General features: G+C 44.2%; 1 protein-coding gene across 1 annotated transcript in view; it reads right to left on the bottom strand.

The window, feature by feature from the left end:
- Window positions 1-19,536, bottom strand: part of LOC130473182 (P-selectin-like) — a 30,844-nt gene extending 11,308 nt beyond the window's left edge. The window contains exons 1-10 of the mRNA XM_056844711.1: window positions 19,519-19,536; window positions 17,875-17,941; window positions 16,076-16,465; window positions 10,967-11,074; window positions 9,202-9,390; window positions 8,738-8,923; window positions 6,131-6,316; window positions 4,263-4,448; window positions 1,160-1,345; window positions 288-473 (exon numbers count right to left, since the gene is read on the bottom strand). Of these exons, the coding sequence (XP_056700689.1) occupies window positions 288-473; window positions 1,160-1,345; window positions 4,263-4,448; window positions 6,131-6,316; window positions 8,738-8,923; window positions 9,202-9,390; window positions 10,967-11,074; window positions 16,076-16,465; window positions 17,875-17,941; window positions 19,519-19,536 (1,702 nt within the window). The remainder of the gene's footprint in view (window positions 1-287; window positions 474-1,159; window positions 1,346-4,262; window positions 4,449-6,130; window positions 6,317-8,737; window positions 8,924-9,201; window positions 9,391-10,966; window positions 11,075-16,075; window positions 16,466-17,874; window positions 17,942-19,518) is intronic.
- Window positions 19,537-20,284: the final 748 nt, after the last annotated feature.

The following is a 20,284-nucleotide window of genomic DNA, read 5'->3' as shown; positions in this document are numbered from 1 at the left end:
AATTTGAGATAAAACAGGTCTCTGAAAACACAGCAAAATGCAAGGAAACACAGGGGGAGAGCGAGGCAACTTCTGATGTTCGGAAATGGCATGCATAATCAACACAAAGACCTGAAGTCGTTGGAGGGGTGACAGCGAGGTAAACAGCCATGCATAAAAGACCTATGAAAACATGACCAAAAAAACAGAGGGAGCTTTCCACGTTAGTGTATGATAGTCCTTTTAAGGCACTGACCAATAATAGGAAACAAAATCCAAAAACAAACTGAGGAAAGAAAACACCTTACCCTGGCAAGTTGGTAATGGGTCACTCCAGTTCCCAGTTGCCAAGCAGCCCATTGTTTTTGTTCCAGCCAAGGAGAAGCCAGGTTCACAGGTAAATTCACACGCAGATTGGTAAGAAAATTCTTCAATGGGATGAGAGCAGGTCATTTTCCCTTTCTCAGGGCTTTGCAGAGTGCGGCATTTCACAGCTAAGGAGAAGAAGGTTGGAACTTCACACACACACATTCTGAGCCCAGACTACTTACTTATCTAGCCTATAACAGATAACATAATATAGAATATTGTGCTTTTCATAGCTATCATTAACAAAAGAACACCCACTTGGCTTGTAAACTGGTAAGCAAATCAGAAGGTAGAATAACGCCTTCCTCAATGTGTAATAACATGGGTGGGGGTGAGACAATGATCTTCATTATAAAAACTGGAAAGTTCTATATATGTCCCTATTTTCATCTATATAATGCTGATGAGAACAGTCCTAGTCACATCACACACTGAAGATATGGCAAAAAAGTATACCCACCAGAAAAAAAGGTTACTGGGCACAGAGCTGGAAAAGTCTTAGATCACCCATTGCAATCTTAAGCAGAGTTACACCCTTCTGAGCCCACTGATGTCAATTGACTTAGAATGGCATAATTATGTTTAGGATTGCATTACTGGGTTCCTAAAGATTCACTGCTAACATCTACAATATTTGAAGAGTTTGGTGCCCTGTGCAGAACTAGAAGTGTGCTGCTGACTCTCCCCCCTCCTCTATATTATTCCATGCTTGCCCTAGTTTTTCCTTTGCAGAGCTTTGAATAATCAAGGGGGTCATATCCACGAAATTAGCAGAAGGTTAGTTATTATAACAAGGGTTCTCAGCACTGACCTTCACAAGAGGGTGGTTTCTCTGTCCATGTTCCCAGGGCCGTGCACTGAAGCCTTTCCTGTCCAACTCGCACAAACCCCACGTCGCAGGAAAAGACACAGACTGAACTATATGCAAAGTCTCCATGCGGATGAGAGCAGTTTAATTCTCCATTCCTGGGGGTAACCAACTTTGGGCAGCCAATAACTAGAATTACACAGTGACAGGAGGTGAAAGAAGGAACAGTTTGTAGCTAGATTAAATTTCCCCATCAAGTGGAAAAGATTCATTAAAGCACAAAATTAGGTTGATCTCCTAAGAAATGGAAGAAGCCAACTGTGGTTCCTGTGCGAATGAGTGCAATTTTCCTCATCCAGGACCAGTTTGTCTATTTTGACTCTGACTGGCAGCAGCTCTCTAGGGTAGAGGTCGTTCACATCACCTACTACCTGATCCTTTTAACTGGGAGGTGCCAGGGATTGAACCTGGGACCTTTCTGCATACAAAGAAGATACTTTACCCTTGAGCCACAACAGCTCTCTTGTATATATCTTTGTACAAATGTGTTCTATATGAAGTACATTTTTAGATCTCCCTGCCCACAGATTTGCATATCCACCAGAAGAGACGTTTGCTAGGCACGACTAACCTGGATGGCCCAGGCTAGCCTGACTTCGTCAGATCTCAGAAGCTAATCAGGGTCAGACCAGGTTAGTACTTGGATAAGAGACCACCAAAGAATACTAGGCTTGCTATGAAGAGGCAGGCAATGGCAAGCCACCTCTCAACATCTCTTGCCTTGAAAAGCCTTCTGGGTTGCCATAAATCAGCGGCGACTTGACGACACTGCATCAGGGGTGGGGAACGTCAGGCCCGGGGGCCGTATAAGGCCCGCAAAATCATTTGGTCTGGCCCTTCATGTGTCCTGGCAGATCTCTAGCTCAGAAGGATGCTGCCCTGCCTGAATCTCTTGGGCCCAGCTGGGGACAGCAGAGCTCAAAAGCGAGTTGCTCTATGAGGCAGACACTCGGAGCCGTCTCCGGTCGCACCTCTTGGCTAAATGTTTGACCAAATATAGCAGGCTAATTTTTAAGTTGATAATTTTGTGTGGCCCGTGAATGATGTTATAAATATCCAAATGGCCCTTGGCAGAAGAAAGATTTCTCACCCCTGCTTTACATACAGACACGGATGCAAACTGAGCACCTAACTCCTAAACAGCTGAACTCCAGGTTTGTTCTGTACATTTTATTTCTTGATTTGCTACAGTTACTTTGCTGCTCATTTTGCAGGACTTTCAAAAGGTTACAGCCAGGGAATCTTACAACCTAGTGAAATTCCTGTAATTAAAATGAATTTCAACTTCATGGGTGACATGTAAGGCTCACAACTCTGGCTTGGGAAATTCCTGGAGATTTGAGGGCAGTGCCTGACAAGGGTGAGGTCTGTGGGAGAGGGAAGGGGGCTCAGCGGGGATGTAATACCATGGAGTCCATTATCTGAAGATGCCATTTCCTCCTTGGGAAATAATCTCTGTGGTCTGGAGAATAAATTTTGATTTTTGGAGAACTCTGTGCCCCACCTGGATCTTTACAACCCTAATGATATATCAAGGGTGAAGGGCCTGTATATCGTGTATGTATATTATGTACATGGGAACCATTAAATTCACTCATGGCCTCCTTGTCATTATGGTTGTTTATGCATGGGAGTTTTACCTGAGGTTTGTTGCTCGCTGGACCCACACTTTCCTGTCAGGAATCTATGCACCAGCATAGTCTTCCAGCTCAAATCAAGTCCCCGCCCCTTTAAATGCTGCTTTGTAACTGGCTTACTTTGTAGAGCTTACTGTGAGAGAAAATCCTCCCCCCAAAACCCAATTGCTGCATAAAAAAGCATTTTAAGAACAAAATAAAAAAGAAGCAATCTAAAAGGGGGGGAGAAATCCAACCCTCTGTTTTAAAAAGCCTTTCTTCTGCTCAGAAAGAGCTCCGAGGAAGCAGGAAGCATTTGAATCCCCACCTCTTTACACACTGCTTTGTAATTGGCTGTGAAAGCTTGTGTGTTCGTTGCTTTGCCTTATGCACGGGGATTTTACCCAGGCTGAGCTCAGGGGAGAGGGAAGAATCAGGTTAACAGAGGAACGGGAAGTCCCGGGATTGGTGAGGGCTGGCAGCAAGGTCATCTCTAATGGACCGAAAACTCATGCATAACTCCAAGGAGCAGACCGGGGGCAAACGTGAAAGAAAGTACCCATGCATAAACAACCTATGGTTTAAGGGTGGTGCAGTGTTTTGCCCTCAAATGCAACACTGTCTCCATTGGGGGACTTTATATTATTCCATAGGTAGTCATTCAGTTAAGTAAAGGTGTACTCAGAAACATTACTAGGGTATGATAAACATGCCCCCTGCGCAGAAAGACCATGAGTTTCTGGTTCCTTAACTGTATCTAAGATTGTGCCCTATTAAACTCAGTTGGTACTGAGCAGTTCCTACCTGCAGAGTCTCCGCTGCTTCATCTGTATACCGCTTTATCTTTGGATTCTGTTTGCACATTGCAAATCTAGAATCTGAGAGAACTCTTGGAAATGGCTTATTATGTATGCACACACACATACATATGGAATCTAGAAAACACATGCAGATAGTCCTACACACATACAGTATGGTGAAGGTCTGTATCCAGGATACAAACTCTCAAAAATATTTTACAAGACAACATAGTGTGGGGGAAGAATCAACGGATCTCCCCCAAACTCTCTCCTATCTTTGCAAACGGCCCTAGCTAGTGTACTCACTTTAACCTCGTCCATCTCCACACACCCCATGCTGCTTTCCCAGTGTAAATCTTCACCCCAAAGCTGCTGTCTGTTCCACAAGAGAAAATGTACTGGTATCAAAGCAGTACATTTTCCCCTGCAATGCAAATAGAAACTCAGAGCAAGGAAAAAGATAGCTTTGCAGTGAGAAAGTTAAGCAAGGGGAAGATTTAAAACCCAGTGTGTAGCCCTGATTTGATTTGGGAGCCTTATCACATGTTATTCTTAAATCTATTTTTTTAATGGTGATGGACCTCCCACGGAGCAAAGAAAAGCTATTGTGAAAATAATAAAGGGCCAAACCTTGACAAACCGGTGGAGGAGATGTCCACTCTCCAGTTGCTGTGCATGAAGTCACCTCTTCTCCAAGCAGCTGAAAGCCTTCGGTACAGTGGAAGGTGCATCTGGATTGATACTGAAAATCCCCATGGAGATGGGAGCAGGTGAAGTTTCCATGAAAGGGGACCCCCAGGGGCTGGCACCGAACAGCTAAGAAAGAAACCCGGTCGCTTAAACATGGCTGGAAAGCAACAATGATTTCTAAGAGAGGCGAAAAGTATTTGAAAGAGGTATATCTTCTCATGGGATAGACACTTCTCTCTTTCGTCAGGCCATTATCTCTGATCAATTTAAAAAAAAAACTGTTTAGCAGAGGAGAAATTGTGATAAGCATGCGCACCATTGGTCTCCAGCCTGAGGCTCAAACTAGATTTAAGAATAGCAAGCCTGAATTTAAAATTCGGCCTAATGCCATATGAAGTATGGGAGTGGTGGGGAGGGGGCAAATGACAAGTGTCTAGGCAGGTGGAATGGATGAAGTGAAACTTTCCCTGCTCTTTCCTCTCATCCCATAAGCGCTGCCCCCTCGCCAGCCTGTATTTTTATGGGCTCCAAAACCATGCTGGGAGAAGCAGTTTCAGGGCAAAAAGAGCAGGCAGGGTGGTCCTGCCAAGTGTGGTGTAGTGGTTAAAAGTGGTGGACTGTAATTTGGAGAACTGGGTTTGATTCCCCATTCCTCCATATGAGTGGCAGACTCTAATCTGGAGAACTGGGTTTGATTCTCCACTCTTCCACATGCAGCCTGCTGGGTGACCTTGGGCTAGTCACAGTTCTCTCTCTCAGCCTCACCTACCTCACAAGGTGCCTGTTGTGTGTGGGGGGGAGGGAAGGTAATTGTAGGCTGCTTTGAGTCTCCTCTTGGTAGAGAAAAAGCAGGGTGTAAAAACCAACTCTTTTTATTATTTTTATGTTATTAGATTTATATCCCACCCTTTTCTGACTGTAGACAGTAGGGTTGCCAGGTCCCTCTTTGCCACCAGTGGGAGGATTTTGGGGTGGAGCCTGAGGAGGGTGGGGTTTGGGGAGGGGAGAGACTTCAATGCCATAGAGTCCAATTGCCAAAGCGGCCATTTTCTCCAGGTGAACTGATCTCTTATCAGCCGGAGATCAGTTGTAATAGCAGGAGATCTCCAGCTAGTACCTGGAGGTTGGCAACCCTAATAGACAGTAACTATAGATTAGTAACTGAAATGTCTGTTTTTCCCCCATGCTTCATCATAGCTCTCCAACAAAACAGTCCCCTCCTGGCGACAGTATACAACTCTCTCCCTAGAGAGCAGCTGAACTCTTTCTATTGTAGGTTCAGCTCCCCCCGCGCTGCTCATCCATGCTGTGCTTTCTGTCCTCACCTCATCCTCACACTTTATATAGATCCAGCAGGACCTGATTTAGGCCTGTTACTATTACATCCAGCAAGGATTCAAACAGATGAAAATGCAGGTGTGTGCAGCCTCAGTTTGCCTGGGGGCTGCACAAGGAAAGGAGACTAGGTTAAACCATCACTTGGTTCAGCTGTTTAGACTGGATTCCCCCACTCTGCTATTAGCATTTAAAGGAAAACATATGCTTATATTTCCCTTTAAAATGCTAATAGCAGAGTGGGGCAGCTACTGTTCACTGAAACTGAGTGTAAGTTAAACCATCCCTCTCCTGCACTGCCCTGAGACAAATTGAGGCTGCATGAGCCTCCAATTTGTATTTCACAGACAGAGGTTGCAAGTTATTTAGCTTGTTTGATTCCTCATGTAGCTAGCCTTTGGGACAACCTGTAACCGCAAACTGTGAAGGGTGATTCCCCTGTAGAGCTGCAGAATCCCAGTTAGATACCATACCGTGACAGATGGGTATGTGGGCTGTCCACTGACTGGATGCATCGCAATGCAAGATCTCCGAGCCACTGAGCTGAAATCCAGCTTCACATGCAAAGCTGCAAGTGGAGTTGTACGCAAAGTCACCCAGTGGATGTATGCAGTCCATCGTTCCTCTTGCAGGAGATTCAATGTCCTGGCACTGCTTGACTAGGAAAATAAAAACAGGAGGGATGACGCTAGAGATAATATGAGTAAGAAATAGGACATATGGAACCCAGACCGTTAAGAACACAGCAGTCAAATAGTGTGTTCATATCAGATGTTTTTAATTCAATTAGCTGGGTTTATAAGCCATGGGTACATTTTCCATGGTTCCTGGCATGCCTGGCCACTGCTATGAATGCTCATGTCACCAACCCAGGCCTGAAGTTTGTAGTTTGCTCTCTGGTCTCTCCTTGCCACCCGCAGTTTAGGAAAGGCTCTTTGTAGGGACAGTGGACATTCTTCAAATTAATTTGGTTTAAATGGAGACTTTCAAAATTGGGCACAGGGCATGTCTGTCTGCTCTCCTCTGATTGCTAATCTTTCCAGTCTTCACAAGTACAGAGATGCATTTGGAGATACCAAAAAGGCTAAGGGGTCAGCCACACGAAAGCAAATGAGATCTGATTGAATTATTCTGTTTACTTTTCAGATGTTTCAAGGGCAAGATTTTTCATTTTTTAAAACTTCTGCTTCAAAATAAAATTACAGACCTGCAGCCAAAGACACGGCTGGCTATGTCTGATGAGCATTTTTCACTTCTGTGGCTCCTGGACATATGCACACACTTCCCCTTTCTCCTACTTTTCTCTTACAGTTTTCCTTTCCGACTCAAATGCCACCATCAGGCCTTTTCTCCTTTTCCACATTTCTGAGGATTATCCCTGTTCCAGTCTTTCTTTACTACCACATGCCTGTCCACATGTAGGGTGCTGCTGCCTGCCCTGACCCTCTGTGCAATATAAGCAAATCAGCCAATGGCAAGAAAGACCTAGCTTGTGCGAACAGATGGACGAATAGCAAGTGAATAAACTTCTACCTGGTTATCCTAAAAGGTGAGAAAACATTTATGTATAGACTTATCACTGTCAATTATCAAAAAGCTAAAATTCTAATCCAAAAGCTTTAATCAAATTACAAATATTTTTTAAAAGTGCATCACAAAACAACAATTTTATATAAAACCTTTTAAATAAAATGGCACTTGTATATAAGAAGATGTCACACAGTTACAAGCATCATTGCTATGATCAGGTAAATTTAAAAATTGCATAAAATATACGTAAAGCAAACAAAACCAAATATGTTTCGAGGGCTTCCTCGGTGGTTTAAATCTTTTGTCATACATACCATATACTGGTATGTATATAAAATTGCAACAAGCCTGACCCAAGGCACTAAATAGCCAAATTTAGAAATTGCTATAAGGACTAAGCATCTTCCTTTTGTGATTAATTGGGACCATCAAGGATAACTATCTGGATGGTTGATGTTAGTGGCCCAAATATCACCATAGGCCAGGTCAGGATCAAGTATTGCCCAATTCTGTGTATAACCACATACAGGAAACCTGCCCTGGCCATCTGTGACATCAGGGCAGCTCAGCCATCGCTGCCGACATTATCACCGTCACAAAATTTCTGAGTGCACTACAATATCGATTACAAGCAGGGAACTCACAGGTAAGTTGTGGGTCATCAAGTTATCCAGTAGTCTGCTGGGCCTGGATGAGTCACACAAGTTGCATGGTAGCAAGTTACCTGTGGTGGTTGCTGCCAGGACTTGCCCTAATGCATCCTCCAGGACATCCTCCAGGGAGCAGGGTAGCAGCAGAGGACAAAATAGCCCTGGGAAAAGCCCTGGCCCAGCCACCCTGCTTTTTACTACAGAAACCAAGGCGTGAAGGCTGGCAATATTGTTGTGGTTGCTTAGCAACCCCTACAATATCCACTGAAATCTCAGATTTCATTTTTTAAAGCTATAGGTGCTGTGTCTATTATTTTGGGGGTTTAACTCCCAAATAGGTTTTTAGATGTTTTTGCAAACCAGGGCCTTTTTCAGGTTTGTAGAAATACCCCTCTTTCCTACTCATGGCCCCAAGCTGGGGATTTAAGGATCCAAATATTGAGCCATGTTGAAATTATATGTAATGATTTCAGAATCAGTGCATTTAGGGATGTCACTTTTTATGGGCATTGATCTGCAGCTTGTCAAGAAGAAATTAAAAAAAAGCTTATCTTTTTATTATATCATTATAGTAGAAAAAGCTTCACCTTAATTTCTACATATCTGGTGTCCATCACAAGAGCGCGGCCAGTAAAAAGGTGACAACCCTAAATGAATCATGCCCACCAGTAGTAGTTGAATCCTCCAGTGTTAGGAAAATGATACACAAAGCACAATAATTACATGAATCTAAACATCCTGGTGAGTGGCAGTTTTCCACATCATGACATATTTCTGGTGTTGGCCTTTGGTGCCCTCCCCCCCCCAATCAGGTGGATCCCCTTGTTCAATTGTTGAACCTCCCAAGTACTGAACACCAATGCAAGAATGTTAGAACAGAATCTAGGGAGAAGAACGAACCTTGACATATTGGCTCTGAGGAAGTCCATTCACCAGATGCTTCACATACACTTGTCTCTGCTCCATGTACTACAAAGCCCTCTGTGCAGTTAAAATGACAAGTAGATTGGTACTGGAATTCCCCATGGATGGAAGAACAGTGGCGCTCACCATAGGCAGGTGTATTTAATGGCTGGCACTGTACAGCTAAGGAAGAAGAAAAGAAAGAAAGAAGTCAGTTAGAGGCATTATTATTATGATTACCATTATCATCACCATTATTACGATGACCAACAGGCTGTGTGAGAGCATGCATGAAATGCTACCAGTTGCATCATACCATACTGCCTGAATACGCAGAAAGTAATTTGTTGCAAAAGCTTGAGCCACTTGACAAAAGAACCGGCTCCCAGCTCACAACCAGAGAGCGGAAAGAGAGCCGCATCCCAAATGCTGGCACAGCAGCACTCACAACAGCCACGTACCTACACACTGTGGCATCTGTGCTGTCCAATTCCCATAAGGCGAGCACTGCAAGGCGTCTGGCCCACTCACTTCAAAACCTTCCTCGCAACTGAAGACACAGCTGGATTTGTAACTGAAGTATCCCAGAGGATGACTGCAGTTCATGGACAGTAGCCTGTGGACAGCATCAAACTCCCCGCACTTGATGACTAAAATGGAGACGTAGAAATATCAGTTTATGCCATCATAACAGTTAAATGTACTTTATTTAAACACACACAAACCATAAAAGGTACTCAAAATTCTTGCCTAGAGAAGTGTTCTGTGGAACATGAGCTACCCTAACCCTTGTCCACTAAAATGTATAATCTGAATCATGGCAACTACTTCAGTATTTCTAATCTACCAGATATTATTCCAGACAAAATTATTAAGAAATGGCAGTCCATGATTAATGAGTTTATACAGAACAGCATACAATCTAGCGTAAAAATGTTAGTGGCACAAAGTAAAATTAACAAAGGTGCGGCTGAGGCATCCCTAATTTAAAATTGATGCACAATGCTGCATGATTGGTTTGGACGGCCAAATGGATAGGTGGATATCAAGATCCCTCTGAAATAGTGATAGAACAAAACTAACATAAAGATGCCTTTGAAGACTTTTGTGTGGATGAATAAACAACTGATAAGAAACACAGCCTATAATAAAGAAGACTGGATTATAAATGGACTTTTACAGATTTGGGTTAGTTACAAGAAAAAATTGTCATCTGATATCTCTCCAATAGATATATACATACAGGTCCAGGAATAAGAAAATTGACAAAATTTGAAAAGACCATAAGCAAAAATCAGAAGGCACTACTTTCAAAAATTCAAGAAATTCTATGCTTAGTGGTCAATGTTTGAAAATATTCCTTTCAATGAGAAAGGATTTGGGAAATCTCAGAGGAAAAATGAAATTATATTTTTCCTTATGGTTTAACCTTTTCTATTTCCCTTAGATTAAGAGAAAATGCAGTAAAAATGCTTAATCAATGGCATTGGTCACCACACAAAATAGCTAAAATTTACAAAAATGCTCATGATATATGTTGGTACTGTAAATTACTGAATGCAGGCTATTTGCATATTTATTTATTTGATTTATTCTGTGCCCTTTCCTGGCCAAGCCAGGCTCGGGGCAGCTTCCACCAATAATATTGTACAATTTATATTGTAATAATATACTACAACATAAATATAAGATTTAACACGCTTCTACTTTGTTATTTTATTTAGAGTAAATACAGATGTTTGGCTCTTAGCTGTTGATTGGGAGTCTATTCTGGATGATTTACTGCTGTTTGCAAAAAGGCTTTGATATAGATTTCCCCTTTTCATCTGAGGTTATCCTATTAAGTTATACACCTATGTTCCCAAAGGATAGGTGGAATATTGTCGAAGGCTTTCACGGTCAGAGTTCATTGGTTCTTGTAGGTTATCCGGGCTGTGTGACCGTGGTCTTGGTATTTTCTGTCCTGACGTTTCGCCAGCAGCTGTGGCAGGCATCTTCAGAGAAGATGCTGGGGAAACGTCAGGAAAGAAAATACCAAGACCACGGTCACACAGCCCGGATAACCTACAAGAACCGATAGGTGGAATATCATTTAAAATATGTTAACAGCTGTTAAACTAATTTTTGCACGTTACTGGAACTCAGCCTCTAGTGACCCTGGACATTGTTGTATGAATGAGAGAGAGAGAGAGAGAGAGAGAGAGAGAGAGAGAGAGAGAGACTCACCATCTTCACACTCAGGCCCAGAGAAGCCAGGATAACAGCGGCAGGTATAGTTCCCAATGGTCTCCACACACTCGCCATTCTGACTGCAGGAGGAAGGCTGACAAGATGCTGTGCAGAAGACAGAGCTGCATTAGAGACCTCTCATTTCTATGGCTGCTTCCACTGGGTGCCACAAAAATGTGGTGCCAGCTGCAGCAAGCAGAGCATGGATGGGCAGGAGCGCTGTCCATACCCCCACACCCCACTCTGGTCACTGCTTCCATTGCTCCCTATCCCTTGCGCCTCCCTTTTTCTCCCATCACCCTTGCACAAAAGCACAGGTACAGTGGCAATCACACCAGTCCCCCCGCCATGGTCCTGAACCCCCTCCAATTCCCCTCCCTTTCCCTTTCCCTACAGAGCTGCCCTGTAATTCTACAGCACAGCTCAGCAGTAGGGTTGCCAGCTCCGGGTTGGGAAATACATGGAGATTTTGTGGGTGGAGCCTGAAGAGGGCGGGGTTTGGGGAGGGGAGGGACTTCAATGCTATAGAGTCCAATTGCCAAAGCGACCATTTTCTCCTGGTGAACTGATCTCTGTCGGCTGGAGATGAGTTGTAATAGCGGGAGATCTCCGGCCACCACCTGGAGGTTGGCAACCATACTCAGCAGCGAAAGGTGGAAAAGCCCTTTAAGGGGTAAATTACTAGGATTACCAGGATTCCTTGAGAGAAACCAAGGCAGGTTATTATAGCTCAATTTCTGTTGGTCTTCATCCTCAAAGCAGTAAGAATCCCAAGGCCAGTTTCTCCCCGCTTTTAGTCCAAGTTGTGATAATTCCCGACCTAGGCAGAAACCCTTCTGGTCCCGTTTGAAAATATATTTATTCCATGAACTTCTTTTGATGCATGTAGCTGATGAAGCCATAGGCGAAACGTGATCTTGATCTAGACGACACGTCCTGATATCTTCTCGCTGTGGTGTTTGCTCCAGACATCTCCTGTCCAGCTACTAATCAGTAAAAAGTCCATTATGGACAATATATATGGACTTACCTGACTTACAGGATATCCAGACTCCTTATTGAATTTTGTATTTCGCTGGGTTGGTATTCGAATTCTGATATGTATCATATTGTATTGTATTTCATTTTGTATATATGCGCACTTTTTGCACTTACTTGCACCTTCATAAAATAATTTCTATTACTTTGTAAGTGCTGTTTGGATCTGTTCCAACCTCCAGGTAGTGGCTGAAGATCTCCTGAGATTACAACTGATTTCCAGGCGACAGAGATAAGTTCACCTGGAGAAAACAGCTGCTTTGGAAAGTGGACTCTATGGCATTATGCCCCACTGAAGTCCCTCCCCTCCCCAAACCCCGCCTACCTCAGGCTCCACCCCCAAAATCTCCAAGTATTTCCCAACCTGGAGCTGGCAATCCAATTAGGGAATCTTGGCACATACAGGTCTTTCATGCAGCTGTGAGAAAAGCTGCACTTCTTCAAACTCCTACTTTATACAACTCTTTCTTGTGCAAGAGCACTTTCCTGCTTGGTATCTGGTTTCCCTAGGGTTGCCAACCTCCAGGTGACACTTGGAGATCTTCCACTATTACAATGGATCTCCAGGTAACCAAGATCAGTTCCCATGGAGAAAATGACTGCTTTGGAGGGTGGACTTTATGGCATTACACCCTGCTGAGATCTCTTCCCTCCTCAAAGCCTCCCCCTCCTCAAAGCCTCCCCTCCCCAAGCTCCAATCCCAAAATCTCCAAGTATATCCCAACTCAGATCTGGCAAACCTAGGTTACCCTAACAGAAAGGCATCATGATGGCCGAGGATCTGTTCTAGAGGGCTGTAATTACTTGGTGTTCTCTCAAACTTTGCTCCAACAACATCCCAAGTTTTCACAAAGATTAAAACTGAATTCTTCTCTGAGTTCCTTGCTTTGGTTAAACTCATTGCTCCTACATGGGCGAGTGTTCATATTTTTTAGAATCAAATGGCAATGTTTGAAAAAGCAGAAATAGTGGATTTTAAGTTTCCACTCCATCAGACTCACCCCAGACCAATCAGAAAATGAAGTCCGGCATTCCCATTCTTGAGTCCATTCAGATTATATTTCTGAAGGCGAGTTATAAGCAGAAACATCAAGGGATTTTATACTGCTAAACCTTGTCTTAAGGCTAAGAAAGGCAGGAGAAGGAGGAGAGTGCATCTCCCCTTAAAACATGACCCTTTGGGTGTCAGAGTTCAACCCCACCCCATTACACATCCAACATGAACAGAAAAAGCGTTTTTAAAAGAAACATAGATGCTCCCAGTTTGGTCCTTGACTTGGCTGGTCAAGCAGCAGCAGCAATGCATTCTCACAAGCAGCTTCTGATTTAACTGACGCTGCATACAGCGGACCTAAATAATCAAGATGCATCATTTTCTTCTCCACTGGGACAAGCTCAGTGCTTGCCCTACTACCACAACCTTTCTATGCAATCCACAGGTGTGCATTCCAGAAATTATCTAGGGCTGATTGAGACATCATCTTTGCCTTTTACAAATTGCCTAAAACACTACCTATATGTTTGTATAATACAAAGCTAATTTAGTGCTCTAATCATAAACAGTTGAAAAATTGCTCCAGTGAGGGCACAGATTGATTTCTGACGTTACAAGCACAAGCCAATCAGTGCTGAGCATGGCTGGCATCTACTGCAATTACCAGGTCAATCCTCAAAATTGGGTTTGCTTGCACAGACCTTAGTGAGTGCACTTCACTAAGTACCACACCATCCGTGGCTTCATCTACAGGCACTCTGAAGCCAGTTAATTCCACACTTGTGGCATCTAAAGACTAACCAGTCTTCCCTATAGCAGAACCTTTTGTCTGACATGGTAGGCTCTAGTCTGTGAAAGTTTATGTTGGGTTAAAAGAAGAAGAGTCGGTTTTTAGATGCCGACTTTCTCTACCACTTATGGAAGAATCAAATCGGCTTACAATCACCTTCCCTCCCCACAACAGACACCGTGAGGCTGAGAGAGCTCTAGGAGAGCTGTGACTAGCCCAAGGTCACCCAGCTGGCTTCATGTGGAGGAGAGGGGAAACCAACCCGATTCACCAGATTAGCGTCCGCCACTCATGTGGAAGAGAGGAATCAAACCCAGTACTCCAGATTAGAGTACTGCTCCAAACCACTGCCCTTAACCACTACACCACGCTGGCTTTAAACTATATCACTAGTCCGCCTGTCCCCCCACTCACACCATGATGAATATTACAGAGGCTGCATTTTTCTCCAATACTGAAACTCACACCTCCCATGTTACGATGGAAAAGGCTTCTCCCCCACAGTGATGCTGTTCCCACAGCAACAAGTCTAGCCCTCTTTCCTTTCCTTACGGAGACGTAATGATTGCCAAACCATATCAAGGATAATGTCGATGTGGCTACCTTTCCCAATTCAAGTACTGGATCTGATGAGTCAGGAAGGAAAAATGTCCGAAGAGACAGGAATAGACTGTAGCTATTTCCACAGGGATGTTCTGCTCCACCTTGGCATCCTTATGGCAGTTCTAGTTTTCAGAGAATCCACATGACATCATCCTCTACTCATCCTGCTTCCATGTTTTCCCCCTGCTTTGCTGCAATCTTTGATACAGTCTTCTGGGAAAGATCATAGTCAGACACCCTTGGGCACCATGCAGATGGGTGGGTATGCATTTTTAAGGTCCTCTCCACATCAGTGCCGTTCCATACTGCATTCCTCCCAGCTACCATTTCCCCTCTCCATCAGAGAGCTTTTTTCAGGCTTTCGAGGGGGGGGATCAGTATTCGCTATACTGCTATAGCGTTATTTCAGTCTATTGCATCAATATACTACTTCCCAGCTTTCGGTTAAAAAAACAACCAAGTCTCTACCCCTTGTACAGAAATGTGCAAGCAACCAAAAGGTCTAGGAACTTGCTTTTTAAAAAAAAAGAAAGAAAAAAGCTAGAAATTTGCCCACTGTTCTAATATATAGGGTTGCCAACCTCCAGGTACTAGATGGAGATCTCCTGCTATTACAACTGATCTCCAGCCGATAGAGATCAGTTCACCTGGAGAAAATGGCCGCTTTGGCATTTAGACTCTATGGCATTGAAGTCCCTCCCCTCCCCAAACCCCGCCCTCCTCAGGCTCCGCCCAAAAAAACTCCGATGGCGAAGAGGGACCCCGCAACCCTACTAATAGATTGTTCATTACATTATAACGTTACAGTGATAGAGCTATTACTTTTTTCTTTTTTTTTATAAAAACCCACTGATAGTGGGAATGGCAATGGCAGCTATGGAGGACTGAAGTAAAGAAAGTGTCAGGAAAACTTCCATGTGAGTGCTCCATTGCCACTGAGAATGCCTCTGCATTTGCAGCAGAAATAAGAGCTGTTCAGAGAATCATTTCAGTGTGGGATCAGCCTGTATCAGATACTAAGTTCACCGTTCAGCCTAGGCCTCCTGGATCCCTAGGTCATGGTCGAGTGTATTCATTTCCCATGCACACACCGACACAAGCACTCACAAAGGCACCACCCAAGCTTGGGTGCCACATAGAAGCAGTGGCAGACCGGCCAAGGTGTCAGCTTGCCCGATGGCAAGTGGGCCCTGTGGGCCCCTGATGAAGTGGGGGCCCCTTCAACATTAGACAATATGTTAAAAATGTTAATGACCTTTTAGTAGCTTGAAAATATAATAGAAGTTCCAATATTATTACTGTATGCAACTAAAATTTACGTTGTATTACTATTTTAATAAAAAAAATTAATAAAATCATTTTTGAGGATATGTTATATTTAAGAATATAATAAATAGCTCTGAAAAATAATTCTGATTCTGGTTACGTGAGGCCGACACATACGTTATATAGGCTCGGATCTTTACTATTGCGACTGCGCAATGACGCTTAGCTGGGAATTTTAATTGTACCTTTTTTCCACTTATGTATTTTTTGAAAATTTTATTTATTTCTTCTAAAAATTAAATGACAGCCTTATAGTTGTGGGTGGGCCCCCTTTGTCTCCTGGCAACCAACATTTTTAGACCCAGTCCGCCACTGCATACAAGATGCAACAATATGGAACGGTCTGTGTCATTACCTGTGTAGCACAGCGCCCGCTTCTTTCTCGTACAAGGTTCATCATTCCACTTCCCAGACTCCAAATCCCTCTTAATGTAAATCTCAACGCAGTCCTGGTTAGAACGTTTGTTGTTGGGCTCGCCCTTAGCCCAATTCTCCGCCTCCTTCGTCAGGGTTTTATTGGTTCCCACCCAGGTCCAAGCTTTGTTAATCTTCCGGATCCCAATCCAGTAGTATGTTTTATGGCGGGGTATGTGTTCATTGAGGTAATGGATTTCTTCTTGGTTTTGGATTGCTACCAAGTCAGTGTAGAAGGTCTGGCAATACGTCCTTGCATCTTCCCACGTCAGCTCTGATTTGGTCCCATACTGGTAAGTCCAGGCCTTCACAGTCATTGGAGACAAAAGTCCTGCCAGCATAGCAAGTTGCCAAGGGAACAGGAAAATAATGACTGGGGTGCTATGATAACAGATCTATAACTTTCTCTACACAGTACACAATTTTGATAAAGAGAAGCTTTTCTCCCCTTCCTATAATATTAGAACTTCGAGTCGCCCTATGAAACTGATGCCCTGACCTGGGTGGCCCAGGGTAGCCCGATTTTGTCAGATCTCAGAAGCTAAGCAGGGTCAGCCCTGGTTAGTACATGGATGGGAGACCACCAACGAAGTCAAAAGTTGCTACCCAGAGGCAGGCAATGGCAGGACACCTCTGAACATCTCTTGCCTCAGCTGCGACTTGACAGCACTTTCCGCCACCCTGAAACTGATTGGAAGTAGATTCAAGACAGGCCAAAGGAAGTACTGTTTTAAAGTGTAGACAGTTGATTTTTGGAACACACTGCCATAAGGTATGGTGAGGGCCAGTGGCTGGATTTAAAAGAGGGGTGGACAGGTTTGTGGAGGAGAGAACTATTGTAGGCAGTAAACCTGGAGGACTAGGGTTGCCAGCTCTGGGTTGAGAAACGCCTGGAGATTTTTGGGGCAGAGCCTAAGGAGGGTGGGATTTAGGGAGGGGAGTCCATAGAGTCCAATTGCCAAAGCGGCCAATTGCCAAAGCGGCCATTTTCTCCAGGTGAACTAATCTCTATCAACTGGAGATCAGTTGTAATAGCAGGAGATCTCCAGCTAGTATCTGGAGGTTATGGAGGACTCATTCAGCTATCACAGCTCAGCGACCAAAGTCTCTGATTGTCAGAGGCTGGCAGCCATCAGCAGCTGGGGGCTGTCATCTACAGACCCTGCTTGTAGGTTTCCCTGTGGTACCTAATAAACCTATGGACTAGATCAGGGGTCTTCAAACTGCGGCTCCCGAGCCGCATGCGGCTCTTTGACTCGTTGAGTGCGGCTCTCCGAACTTGGTTTGGAGCCCCTGCTCTCGCGCCCAGGGAGTTTTTCATGGAGATCTGCACCAAAAACCGAGTAGCAAAAGGAAAGAACGGACCAAAATAGGTTTGATCTGATGCGGGGATGAAGCGTTTTTTCCCCTCAAATTCGAACCAGTCAAGAAAAATCAAAAATTAGCAGCATGACAAAACAAAAGTGAAACTGCTGCAAACCTCCGTGAAAAAATGACCTGAGTGTCTGACAATCAGCATTGAGATGTGCTAATCCAACCCATCTTTTAAAAATTGGGACTGCCAACGAAGCACCCTAGTTTGCCTCTGGAGTGGTGTCAACATCCGAATCAGGGCATCCTTGAACACTGTTCTGCTTACACCATTTCCTCCCGAAAGTATTGCTTTATATCCTTCCGCTGCCTGGTCAATGTAAAACTAAAATGGCTCTTTTTTAAAAAGTAAGCCTCATTAATACTTACCCCAGCTGATGACAGCAACCATCAATACATTCTCATTCATCCAGCTGTACCATCTACTGGTCACAACCTTTGAGTCAGAAATAAGGATGTAATATGAAGACAGATTTAATACATGCCTAATTTACCCTATGGAATCAACAGGAATTAAAAGAGCTAGATTATGCCCAGATATAATAACTTCTGCAAAAAGTTCACAATTTCTGCCTTATCCAGTGTGAGAGAACATATAATATGACAAGAGAACTAAGATGGTACAATGAACAGTGCTAGGGCTGCCAACCTTCAGGTAGGGCCTGGAGTTCCCCTGGAATTACAAGTCATCTCCAGACTGCAGAGGTCCGTTCCCCTGGAGGAAATGACAGCTTTGCGTGGCAGACTCCATGGCATCACATCCCTGCTGAACTCTCTCCCCTCCCCAAACTCCACCCTCCTCCAGGCACTGCCTCCAAATGCACGGGAATATTGCTGTCTGGAGTTGGCAACCCTACGGCCTAATCATTATCTTTCCTGCCCACCTTGGACCCAGCTCACATCTGACCACTGCTGCAATTCCTTTTTGTCTGTAACACTTAAATTGTCAGCTCCATTAGAAGGCTTCTGTTAGTTCTGACTTTTGTACAATGTCTAGGTGCTAAACAGAAATATTAATGCCTATAATAATGCGCCTATTTAGCACATTTCTATTCCACCCTTCCGTAAGGTTGCCAACCTCCAGGTGGTGGCTGGGGATCTCCTGCTATTATAAGTGATCTCCAGGTGACAGAAATCAGTTCCCCTGGAGAAAATGGCTGCTTTGGCAATTGAAGTCGCTCCCCTCTCCAACCCCTGTGCTCCTCAGACTCCACCCCCAAAATGTCTAGGTATTTCCCAACCCGGAGCTGTCAGCCCTAGGCCTAGGATGAGGGAGGCATGGATTCAAAAATCCTTATCATCCTTCAAGGTTATAGCACAATTTCTTATACTATCTATGCCCAGAGGTTTGTTGTAAAGGTAAAAATGGGAAACTGGGTATGATTCCTGAGTTCCTTGGCAGAAGGGTGGGATCGAAATGTGATAAATAGGACCATTATTATAGGCATTAATATTTCTGTTTAGCACCTAGGAATTGTACAGAAGTCAGAGTTGACAGAATCCTTCTAATGGGGCTTACAATTTAAGTGTTACAGACAAAAATGGCATGCAGCAGCGGTCAGTTGTGAGCTGGGTCCAAGGTGGGCAGGAAAGATAATGATTAGGGAGGTGGTGAAAACAGGTAGAGATTAACCATTTGGAGGCACAGGCAAGTTCCAGGTGTCTCAAGGTTTAAACCCCAAGACTCAAATGGAGGTGCCTGGGGAAGAGGAGGTATTACCTGGCTAGTCAGGGGAAGAACTCTGAAACTTCAGGTGAGACACGAAGACCTGGCAATGCTGAATGAAAGAAACCTTATTGTAGAGGGTGGTAAACCCAGAGGATAGGATTGCCACCTCCAGGTCGGAAAATACCTAGAGGTGTTTGTGGCGGAGCCTGAGAAGGGCAGAGTTTGGGGAGGGGAGGGATTTCAATGCCATAGAGTCCAATTGCCAAAGCGGCCATTTTCTCCAGGGGAAATTACCTCTATTGGCTGGAGATCAGTTGTAATAGCAGGAGATCTCCAGCTAATACCTGGAGGTTGGCAACCATACAGATTGAGCCTGATGGCTTTGGTTTGTGAAATACCTGGTTTGTGAAATACCTGGAGATTTTGGGGGTGGAGCCTAGGGATGGCGTGGATTAGGGAGGGGAGGGACCTCAGTAGGGTATAATGCCATTGAGTATAGACTCCAAAGCAGGTTTTCATGGGGGGGGGGTGATATCAGACCCAGCTGAAGTCTCGACCACAGGGGTTGTCTGAAGGAGATTGCTCATCCATACGGATGAAGAAATCTCCTTTGGAAGCCTGGTAGTGTCAGCAGCTGTTGCTGGCTCTTTTTAATTGGAGGGTATATCCATCTGGACAGGACTGGTGAGTCTTTTTAAAAACCCTTCTGCTTGATCCATATCAACCCACTGAACGGTTGGTCAGACCAAGCTGGCTCCAATTACACGATTCCCATCTCAAAAGGGCCCCAACTATGGGGCCCTAACAAAACCAGTCCAAAATAAAAACATAGAAAAATGGGAGAAAGCACAGAGCCTTGCCTCTGAGCAAAGGCGAATAGCCGAACCAGAAAAAGCGGAATAATTATTCGGCCTTTTTGGGAAATGACTATTAGGCTTCGGCTTTATCCCCAGGTTTTGGCATTCAGTAATACCAAAACCTGAACGAAGTCGAAAGGACTAATTTCGGGTTTATTTTCGGTTTGGGTTTATCGATACGCACAACCCTATGGGTGGCCTTGGACTTGTCACAGTTCTCTTAGAGGTCTCTCAGCCCCACCTACCTCACAAG

Source organism: Euleptes europaea, chromosome 2 (assembly GCF_029931775.1).
Source record: "Euleptes europaea isolate rEulEur1 chromosome 2, rEulEur1.hap1, whole genome shotgun sequence".
NCBI classification, from domain to species: domain Eukaryota; kingdom Metazoa; phylum Chordata; class Lepidosauria; order Squamata; family Sphaerodactylidae; genus Euleptes; species Euleptes europaea.
This window is presented reverse-complemented; position numbering and strand designations above follow the sequence as displayed.